At 37.0% G+C, this 11793-nt stretch overlaps 1 protein-coding gene across 4 annotated transcripts in view; it reads left to right on the top strand.

Moving 5' to 3' along the window:
• CCDC50 (coiled-coil domain containing 50) overlaps positions 1–6207 on the top strand; it is a 73792-nt gene extending 67585 nt beyond the window's left edge. For all 4 annotated transcript variants that reach the window (XM_045583839.1, XM_036443997.2, XM_045583840.1 and 1 more), the window contains one exon: positions 2–6207. In XM_045583839.1, the coding sequence (XP_045439795.1) occupies positions 2–21 (20 nt within the window). In that variant the 3' untranslated portion in view covers positions 22–6207. The remainder of the gene's footprint in view (position 1) is intronic.
• Positions 6208–11793: the final 5586 nt, after the last annotated feature.

Here is an 11793-nt window from a genome sequence, read left to right on the forward strand (position 1 = left end):
GGTTTCCATTATAAGCAGTAAAAACCTAGGAATCTGCCTTGAAAATGGACTCACTGTAGCAAATATTACTGGATGATGCAGAATGCACTCCACATTTATTTTTCCTCCTCTGTTTGTACTCCTGGGATTTATCCTCAATGTTTTTCTGACCATAAATAATTTTAATGCATTTAAAATATTTTGGTTATTTCTGATCACTTGGGCAGTACAAGAAACTTTAGCTTCTGAATATTGACCACCTTTACACTGCATATACTTCCATGGATATAGTATCTAAGAGATCTATAAAGTGCCATTTTTTCTTAGGTATGAAATATTGGTATCTAGGGACTACACTTTATTTAGGAATTAGAATTTAGTGAAGATAATGATCAAGGTAAATAAAATAATGTTTGGATGAAATGCAGATCAGAAGAGTGTAAAAACAGTTGTTTTGGGATTCATTAATATATGATATATTGAAAGAGCCTTTTGCTTTTTGTACTCTTTAGGAAAAGAAAAAAAAAATCACAACCATAAAGTATTTTTAAAAGATCATACTTGGAACAATTGAAATGTGTTACTCTGACTATCAGGACTATGGAGGTTTTGCAGATTCTTATACATACTCTCCAGGGAAAATTGGCTTAGATGTTCTCCTCTAACACTTTCTTGCTATTGCTTCATCAATAGGTCAAGACTTCTGAAGCCTATGGGCATTGCCCATTGATTAGTATTAATTGAAAAAAAATAATTCTATAATATCCTAACTCAGGCCTGTGTAAAGTCCACTAAAAATGAAAACTTTCTATCCCTTTTTTTTACATTCTTTTATATAGCCAAGGCAAGTAGAATTGGGAAGAGGTGTTTATAAACGATGATTTCATTATTCTCTCTGGCCATATATCCAAGTTTTCCTCTTGCTTAAAACACATAGCAATATTTGTTGACAACCTCAAAAATATTTTATGTATTTCTCAATAAATAGATAATTCACCATCAAGTCGAAATTAATAAAGTACTTCTTTATGCATGTATTTAGTTCTACACATCATTAGTGATATATGGTCATTTGAACCTTTATACAAAACCTTTAAACTCCTCTTTAAGAAATAGTCTTTGTTTAACTGCAAACCTTATGGAAATGCTTGTTTTCCTATACTAGTTAGTTAACACAAATGTCAATCACACATCATCCCTTCAACTTGACTGCCTTTTAAGTTTTCACTGTATGAATCTGACTTTTTTGACATTCTAGTACAGTTTTCGTTTAGGAAAGAAATGTATAGGTGACTTGAAAAAAGTTCATAATCCATTCTTTTCCCATTGGGAAATGCCTTCAGTTTGCCTTATCTTTCCCAATAGACTTTAAAGTCAGGCAATATTCAGGAAGCTATTAAGAGTAGTTTTGAGAGTGATGTGGGTGTTTCATTTTGAGAAGGGTCTTTAGTTTCAGAAAGTGTTTGGATTGTAGGAATTTGGGCAAAAGATATCTAAGAGTTAACTTTGAGGAGCATGATAAAGAAACAAAACCGTAAGGGAGGTAGTTACTTCAGAGAAACTGGGAAAGGCAAAATAACAGGACTTTGAATGGCCTTGATGAAAGGCATGAATAAAAAGCCTTCATTTAGCCAATGGCAAACAAAATGGGGTCCTGGCCTTAAGTCCAGTTGCAGAGAGGGTGGTTTCAATATCCAAAGCTTAGGCCTTGTTGACTTACATGTTTTTTTGTCTGCCCTGTGATTTTGCTTCATGTTTTTAAAAATTTTTATGGTAGCTTTAAAGAAAAAAAGCAACAGTGTTTTCTTATTTGATAATTAAGCAAATGAACAATATAATTTGACATATTTTTATTTTATAAATGTTTATTTTTATACTCATGCAATGATCATTTTTACTTTTTTAAATTTTGCATTCCTCTTGCTTCTTATGTACTTTATTCAATTTTATTTATTATTATGAAATGCTAACTGGCTATATTTCCTTCAAAACTGTCAGGTCACTTCACTTAACACTTTACCAGAATGTTAGTATTTCAACTGTCTTAGTGAGTGACCAAAGGTGGTATTTCCTTTGTGACACCCAATTCAACATTGTATTGAAAATTTGATTTTTTTTTAAGGTTTTTAAATGATTAGTATTTTTAGAACATTTTAATTTAACTTAATTTTTATTGTAAAGCACATACTCTTTAAAGCATATCAGAGTAATTCTTCCCCTGTGAATAAGGAGACAGAAATCAAACTCAACCAGCTAAATCCTCTTATTCTCATTCAAATAATGTAATTAGCTTTGAAACTATAAAAGCAACTAACAATGATATTTTTAATGAACTGCCAAACGTTCTTCACTGTGTTCTCTGCTTTTCACTTTGTCATTTCTATATAAATGTGGAAGCATTTATTTTTTCCTGTCCCTACTGCTGGAACACACACAGTTTTAATTTTTAGGCCCACAATGTATTATGCTTTAATGTTGTGATGTAAACAAATGATTCTGGCCTTGGGAAACCTTTCTGTTTCTATACCTCTGTTCTCTGGAGGCCAGGCTCTATTAGCACCAGTATTGCTGACTGAGCACAACGTGTTAAGGAGCCTTATTCTGGACAGATAACAGCCCTTTCCCCCAACCTAACTTGTTGTAAGTCATTGCCTAATAGCAAAGTGAGATACGGTCAGCTTAAATGGTCTGAGTTGAAAAAAAAATTTTGATTCTAGTGTCAAACCATCGTCAGCCATATTATTTATTAGGAGACAAGACAGAACTACACTCACTTTAAGAGAACACTGAAATTTTTAGAAAGGCACTTTGCATACCACTGAGTTACTGTTTCTCAAATGTCTTTACAATAACCAGCAATGAACAGTGTAATGAATGGCAAGAAAGACTGTATGGCTTTTGATCATAGAAACACGGGAATTAGAAGAGAAAGATAATGGATAGTTGCTCTCAGGAGGAAAACCTTCTCAGAATGGCAGTGGTCACTTGGATCTAGATCAACATATTCCAGAAAGGGTGATATTTGGCCTTGTGTTCAATAGAACTTACAAAGGAAATTATGAACTGGACCCATTTTCCCTTTTCTTCTCTACTGTGGCCTGAAGCCGAACTTGGATGATGAATATGCATTGCTGACTTTGATAATATTTTTCCCTCAGTATCAGGACTTTCTGGTGTAAAAATAATTAACTTTTAACTGATAATTATTTTTCTTTAATACTGTCAAATATTCTTTAAATTTGTCTTGTGCCAACTGGTTCTTTGGGAACACCTGTTATAATATGGTGCATTCAGTTTACACGTAAGTGGTTAACATTTTAGAGCCTTGATTTTTAACGAGTGTTGCCTTTGTATAAAAATTACTTTGGGGAATATCAAGATTATTTATTTATTCAGTGGAAATGTCCTTAAAAGGTAACTGTGGTGATTGGCTATAAGATCTTCAGCCAAATAAAGGAACCCTGAGTAATCAGCTTTTGGAGGGACTGAGAACAGAATAGAACTTGCATTCAAGGGCTTCTTTCTCTTTTGGGAAAATAGCAGTTGTGTGGGGAATAGTCATGTGGGAGGCAAACACTGACCAGGTAGACTCCCCTGTATATAATGTGCAATATTCTGATAGCATTGGCTTTTTAGAAACAGTCATAAAAAAATAAAAACCTGTTCTTTTAGCAAAAAGGAAAAAAACAGATTTTTAAAATACTTTGTTCATTACTTACTGCTCTTAGTTAGAGAAGTGACTAGATAAATGGTCCCATTTTCTCCTCACATCTGGTGGTGCCTGTAAGTCTTAAAGCCATAACTGCTTATCTTCCTATTGATAGAATCCTGTTTTCCCCTTAGCCCATAATAGGTAATATGGACAGGGAGAAGCCAACTGGAGACTGTCCCGAAAAAGCTGCATGGGGCACAGAGTCATCCAGATTCCTGGTGGAAGAACCTTTGCTCCCCGCTCATTACGGGGAAGGGTCAAGGCTGCTGTTGCGCTTGCCATTTAACTGTTGTTGGAAATGTTGAAATGTGATTGTGGAGAGGTCAAGAAGGAAGAGGTAAACTGGGACAGTCTCACTTCTACAGTCACTTTTCTGATAAGACCTGCACTTTTTGTCAGCAATGTCTGAGGAGCAGTATTGCCTTAAATTAATTTGATTCTAATCGAGGTCAGAGTATTGTACTTCTTAGCATATAAATGACTGTCAATTCTCCATTGAGATATAAAATTCACAGGTGATCCCCAAACACCCTTGCCATCAGGAGCTTTGGACCTCCTTCCACTTAGCTATGGGTAACCTATACACTGACAGGTAGATACATCATTTCATTTCAGGTTGCCTCTCTGTCTGTGGATGAGCAGAAGAGGGAGGAGAAAAGTTCCTGGCCAGATCTTTCAGGTTATCACTTCCTGAATAATTGGCAGTTGATGTCTTTTCTCATTATGACTATGTAGAAGATATTTCTAAAGGTTCTATTATGCATTAAAATCAACTCATTGTTTTATAAGAATTTTATCAACACTTTTATGTATTGAAATGCATCCTGTTAATAACAAAAAGAGAAAACTGAACAAAATAGAGACCTTTACTTGAAAAGGGAGATTTATTGGTGTGAAGAATCTTCTGGTTTATTACTTTTAGCAGAAAATTTACCAGAAAGACTTCTGCTATCATAGGGAAGACACCAGAGTTTTTTTAAAGATTATTTCTGATACCACAAACACACATAATCATCTAAGTCATGTTGGTTTGTGGAAATACCTAGTCCTAAAAACCATTCTTTCCCTTAAAAATTTGTGAAAACTGCCTAGAAACACATTGCATAGGGAGCCAGCATTATGCTGGTTTTAGCATTTTCAATAAGGACAAAATTAATTGTATAGCTCAGTGCTCCATTACTTATCGCTGATGTTCATGTGAATAGAAGAATAGAATAGAAGAATTGAAAGATAATTTGAGTGACATTTCCTTCACAAAAGAGGAAGGATTAAGAACAGCGAAGAAGTTGAGAATATCCTGTTACTCATCATATGCTCGGGATATGTTTTTGTTGTACTGAATTTCAGACCCTCATTGCTAAAATAGCTTCTAGCTGTTAAATTTAGAAAGGGTTTTTGATGTCAAGATATTTTTAGAATTTTTGGTTGGATTAGTCTTTGAAGTCCCTGCAGGTTATAACTTCAACTCAACTCTTGCTATAAACCGAAAGTCCAATGCCCTTCCTCAAAAATAGCTGTATTTTTCACCTGCTCTTCAGGGCGACCCAATATTTATTTCATGAAGTATTGTGAATAAGGATGAGGTATAGTGGGAAGATAGCATATAAGAGTGATGATCCAAAATGAGAATTCTCTGGAATGGTGTTTTCCTTACGAAGAATCCATCCCAGCACAATATTATATTTTGAAAGGTGCTGAATTATAAAGTACAGGAGAGCTCATATAAATCAAGTTGCTCAGGAAATGTGAGGTGGTGCTGTCCTTTGTCTTACGATTTGGAAGAATGCTCTTTTGAGAGAGAGCCTGCCCAGTACCAAGGCATCTTCATATTCATTGATAAGAAACCTTTTGACATTTGCAATGTAAATATGTTTAAACTCGTGACTTTGTCCCAAGTGCTGGTCAGTTTGTATCCAAGCCCCAGAGGGAACGTCAGCTTTAAAATTGTTGTTCCATGGAGCTGAAAGGAACCTTGAGGAAAGACAGTTGCCTGAGGCCACCTCAAACCACATGCCTATCTAGAGATTCAGTAAAACTGTGAGGGACTCTTCTGTGAATGCCTTAAAGGTGACTGATGTTGGGAACTGGTGGGTATGTGTTTACCCATCTGAACTAGGCTGATGGAAACATGCTATTTTAATTCACCTTCACACAGCACAAGTCGTTCCTGCTCATGACCTCATCAAGGAAAACGAGAAACATGGTGCTGGTGACTTCCATGTGTTTTGGGAGGTTGAGGTGGGAATGTCATTTTGGACTCTCCAGTGCTCAAGCCTCCCTTAAATGCCACTTACATGTCTACATTAACTCATCTATGCAAGCTTGTACTTTTTATGGTTTGTTTTTGACACCTGTGTCCCATCTGATTCTTTAAACATCAGGATTAACATCAATATTATGAATAATTTTTAAGCCAAAGTATTGTATAAGTCTGTGTGCTTGTTTTCCTGGATGGTCTGAAGCAAATACCATTATTGTCCTTTTCTCTGAATAAAGTCATCCATTTGTTAAGTCAACAGTCTCTGCCTCATGTTTTTATTGCCTTCAAGGACTTAGGAAGTTTTGTGATTATTATTTCTTTCCTTTCTAATATATCTTTAATTGTGATAAAAGGTTAACTTACTCCAGAGCCACCCACTTTCTATAACCACCTATAGATGTACAGTACCGATGTACAGTACATTGTAATTCTTAGCAAATACACCCAAGGCTAAAATTGGTTAGAAAAGTGCCTTTGTTTTGTGTGGTAGTGGCTTAGCTGATGTTATTTGGAGTAGAGGGGAGCGGACCAAATATGTGGATGTTCATACAATAATCCAAACAACCAAGGACACCATGGGTGCAACACCTTACTCTGCCCCACACATGACATTCATGGATTTTAAAAATAGATATTAACAACTACCATTTAATATTGCCTTATAAGGATTGTTTGTTTATATGGCTTGAGACAATAACCATGACGTGGAAGCTAATTCTACAGAAATTTAGCAGGTTACTTAAAAATAAGATACTATTTTCAGTGACCATTAAACTGATTTTTAAAGCGGTCACTCATTAGTTCCAAATCCTCCAGGCTTCTTTTCTTTGGCCAATGTTACAGGGAATGTAACTGATCTCTATGATATGTCTATGCCATACATCATGGCCAGCTGCCCCAAGAAACACCGTGATGTGCAAGGGTTATTTTATGTAGTTAAAAGTTTGTGTGTTAACGTCAGCCTTTAGTTTCTAAAGAATTACTAGGTGAAAGTTACCAATGATAAAAGTTGACACATCTAGAAACCAATTAAAAATTAAATATGTAATTAAGGTAGCTCCCTTGAATCTGTGGGAGGAAGTACCTAATATGATTGGATGGATATTTTGAGTACCACTGAATTGTAAGTGTGGAAAGGTAGCACACTATAAAGCCTCTCCTTAAAAAAGGCAGCCAGGAGAGCATTAGACACTGAGCTACACTTTGGAAATTTGGAGAAATCTTTAAGCACACTTTGGACTACCACTTGCAAGTCATAGTATAGGGTTTTGAAGACAATTCCACCCCATTCCAAGGGCAGAAAAACCACTTGTTTTAAATATTTCTATGATATAAACTAAAGTCCACCTCATTCCTGTGCTATAGGAGTTTGCTTGAATTGAGGATGTCTGGGCTTTGCTATAAACTTGCTTCAGGACCTTGGGACACCAGTTAGCCTCTAACCTGGGTTCTTTTACTTGAACACATCCTTGCAGGGAGAGCTGGTGGTCCCTAACTCCAGCTCTAACGTTCTAGGACAGTGGTCGGCAAACTCATTAGTCAACAGAGCCAAATATCAACAGAACAACAATTGAAATTTCTTTTGAGAGCCAGATTTTTTAAACTTAAACTATATAGGTAGGTACATTGTTACTAATTAGGATGCGTGGTATTTTGTGGAAGAGTCACACTCAAGGGGCCAAAGAACCGCATGTGGCTCACGAGCCATACTGTTCTAGGATTCTTGCTCCCAAGGGCTGCTAGGTTTTTTAGATGCTCTGGAAAGAGAACAGCCTCAGTCACTCCTGGGGCCTAGAAAGTCCCAAAGACTTTCTAGTCATTTCTTTGTAAGACTAGAGATCCGGTGCATGAAATTAGTGCACAGGGCCGGGGGAGGGTGTCCCTCAGCCCAGCTTGCACCCTCTCCAATCTGAGATCCCTCTCACCATCCAGGACTGCTGACTCCCAAATGCTCACCTGCCTGCCTTCCTGATTTCACTCTGCTGTCATCCTCTCAACTCCACTAGGTGGACCTCTGAGAGCTCATGAAAATGGAAGGCACTGTGACTATTACATGGTTGGTCCATGTCAAACATGTGGAAAGGCATTCTTTACCCAAAGTCTGGGAGTGCGGTTATTTCCCTAATCACAGCCCTTTCGTTCTGCCCCCACAGGCTGGCGGCCACCTCTGGCCAAGCTCTCTCAGGGCACCTCTAAGGCCCCTCATAGGCTGGAATGGGGCATGGGCACTTCCTATCCTCTCCCTTGCTGAGTGAGGGCGGGGGCTGTTCTTGGTACTTAACACATCAACAACTGTCTCAATGCAATTTAAAAATGCATCTTTACTTTCCCAGTTTTTTTATGTCTTTAACATACTTGAGGATTTTAGGAGTTACCCAGCCATTTTTAGCATCTACTTTGACATTTATGCATAATACTCGATAACTTTAGAATTTAGCATCCATGGCATGTTGTAAAGTGGAAATACAATGCAAGTCAGATATTAATTTTAAGTATTTTAGTAACCATATTATAAAAGTGATGAGGTAAAATTAATTTTCATAAGATGTTTTATTAACCCAGCGAATCCAAAATAGGATTAACAAGTAATGAGTGTAATAATTAGTAATTATTATTTTAAATGTATTTTTAAATTTTATAAACTGCAAGTTGATTGATAAATATGCAATGGTGTGATTTAACCTTCACCAAACTGTCAAACCATATTTTTTACTTGTACCCACATTTTGCCAGCAGAGGGAGCGCTAAGCTGGCAAAACAGCATAAACCTTGAAGTTCTCAGCATCTTGGCACCCTTTCAACTGGATTGGCTGAGTGTAAAAACCAATGCAAAATAACACTTTATGAAAGTATTATATGTTAATTATAAAAATGTTAAAATATAAATAGAATCTAATGTATTGCCAATACACCCACTGAAAGACAGTTTAGTACCAGATTCTTTTCTGGGCATAGGATTTAATTCCTTGTAATTATAGTCATATTAAGGGGAGTTAGAGTTTGGGAATATTTGAGCATGTTTAAAAGCTGATGGGTATAATCAATTATAGTGAAGAACTTGCACTGCTATTAGAGAGAGAAATGGAACTATGGAACTGCTGATAGAATAAAACATGATAAAGTGAGGAGCAAATACATTTAGTCATACACAGTATCTATGTATAATATAGACCTCTATATAAGGGTTTGACCTTGTAGATTATGTATGATATGACAGCAGGAGTAAAAGGAGTGCAGGTGACATAGATTTGGTGGTAGGAACTGGATGGAGTTTCTTTCTTTGATCTTCCTTTCTTTATATTATGTGTGGTAGAAGGGAATTCCCCAAAGTCTGGGAGTGCGGTTATTTGTTGAGGATGAGAGGGTAAAGTTGGAAGTTTGAGAAGTGTGAAATAAGAAGCAAAGTCATATTTTACAATAGAAAAGTGAGATTTAGAAACTTGTGAAGAATGGTGACAGTTTGATGCCTGGGGGAAATGATGGAGGGGACAATGAGGAACTGCTGAGCACTGTAGATCAAGAGAGCAGCTGTGATTGGATTCTATACATTTATGGCGGCATCAATCTTCATGGTTGCTTGGGTTTTGGCAGCTGCATCACAATCCATATGTGGAATCAGAAGATATAAATGGTAAGGGACCCATTGTTGAGGTTTAGATGGACACGGGTTGTAGAGTCAAAGGTCGAAAAGCCAGAGGTTGAGGTGGGGCACCATAAAATCTTAGGATGAGGATGAAGGGCAGGAAAGTGACTTTCCAGGAGAACAGGGAATAGTTCTCACAGAGATCACAGTGATCAGAGTGTAGGGTGCAGGATAGGAGGGAATGAGGGTGAAGAGTGAACCATTTTGATCAGAAAGAGGATAGTTTATATATGGAAAAGAACATATGAAAAATTGGAGTGTAAAGAGAGATGACTTTAATTTGTGGTCAAGGACATTGATCCCAAGTTAGTCTAAGTTGTCATTTGCATAGGCATTGAATCCCAGAATGTAAAAGAAGGCATTGCCATAAAGGCTAACTAATATTATAATAGCAAGAAAACAGTTCTGGGAAGAACAGCAATTTCATGATGCTGATCTCCAAGGTAATCCTTGGGTAACCAGTAAATTGTGTCAATTTCTAGGCATAGGACTTGGCAATGAAACAAAGGATGTGAGAGAAAAATGAGAATACATTCAAGATAATAAATGTGAACTGCTTTTAGGCTATGCACCATGGGACTTAAGAGCATCAGAGAGATTTTGGTTAAAATATATTTTTTACTCTTGCTAGCTGTGTTGTTTGGGCAAATTACATATCAACTCTGAAACTTAGTTTCCCCATCTATTAAATGGGGATAATAATATAATCTACTTTAAAATCTTACAGAAACTTCTTCAATATTTATTATTCAACAAGTGATATTTGCCAGAATCTAAGGAAATCAGTCAAACCAGAACATATTCCAATGGGAAGGATGCTCCAAGTTCATCATATAGTCAGCAAAGCAAACAGTGAAAGAAGCCAAGAGATGTTCAGGATCATCTGTGGCAGGATTACCAAGATCCCTAACTCCCTGTCAGAATCTAGAGTATCAGCTTTCTTGCTTTCTGTTAGACTAGGTGACTGAACTTGTCTTAGTGTGGACATTCTTTACTAAAGAAACTTTACTTACCTTTTCTTTGAATATTTTCCAGGGCAGGAAAATCACTACTGTTCATGAAAACTGCTCAATTTCTTTTTATTCTTTTCTGGTCTTTTGACAGCTGTGAGTATTTTTCTTTATGCAGCATAAATCTTTTTTTCCTTGCTTTCCAATCAGTTGACCTTCTTGTGTCCTCCAGCAGTCCTATTTTCTCTTCCACTGACAGCTCTTCAGACATTTGAAGACAGTGACTGTGTCTCCCCAGACGATCCTCTTCTCTGGCATTGACATCCCTGGGTTGTCAGTGTCCTTTAGTGACACAGCCCAGGGTCTTTGCACTCAGATTGCCATTTTTCCTGTTTTTGTCTGTCTCTGTCCCTGTTGGCTCCTCACCTCCAGACGTGACCTGAATTCCACAAAACTGAATAGGGCTTTTCCCAACCCTATGTTTGGGACATTTCATGCAGTTAAAGCCAACATTGATCTTTCATTAGGCTTTCCATCTGTTTTCCATGCACTGCTCTCATGGACTTCCCTAGAAGTACAGATGTGTTTTGCATAAAAAATAAAAAAAAGGTGGGGGGTGGCAGGACTTGCTCTTTTTCTAGGTTACACTTCATTTGATAGATTTGCCTATTCTACTTTTCATGACCTTTTTTCTGGATTCTAATTCTGAAAAATTGGATTTATGTGTAGATGTGAAGAACACTGGCTAAGGCTTTGGTGATTGGCAGCTGCTTCGTTTAGAACCCTAGAAAAAAATCCTTCCCAGTCAAAGGCCCTGAGCCTTCTCCTGGGTGGGGAGGGGGCTGTATACGGGCTCCAGCTTTTCCCTAGAGATGAGGAGTTGGAGGCAAAGGGCTTCCATACTCCAGAGTCTGTATTGTCCTTGGCCCATGATAACATTTTTCTCATCAGAAGCCATAAGTATTATTCCTTTTTAGAAGAGCTATTTTCACCTTCCAAATTATACTCTTCCCACCACTTTGAATGTAAGTGTTTTGTTTGTTTTCCAGTTTACAAGATAGATGTGTAAGTGGATTTTTTAATTTGCTTACTTGGAAAAGTAACATTTCTCAATCTGATATATCAAATTAGAGACTATTAGCCTCTAACTTATTTATATACAGTAAATAATTTGAGTGAACAATACATGCTTCATTCTGTAAGGAAGGAACACGTTTTTCTCTATCCTCTTACGGTCCCTGGTTGGGTC

Source organism: Pipistrellus kuhlii, unplaced genomic scaffold (assembly GCF_014108245.1).
Source record: "Pipistrellus kuhlii isolate mPipKuh1 unplaced genomic scaffold, mPipKuh1.p scaffold_m20_p_2, whole genome shotgun sequence".
Classification (NCBI taxonomy): Eukaryota; Metazoa; Chordata; class Mammalia; order Chiroptera; family Vespertilionidae; genus Pipistrellus; species Pipistrellus kuhlii.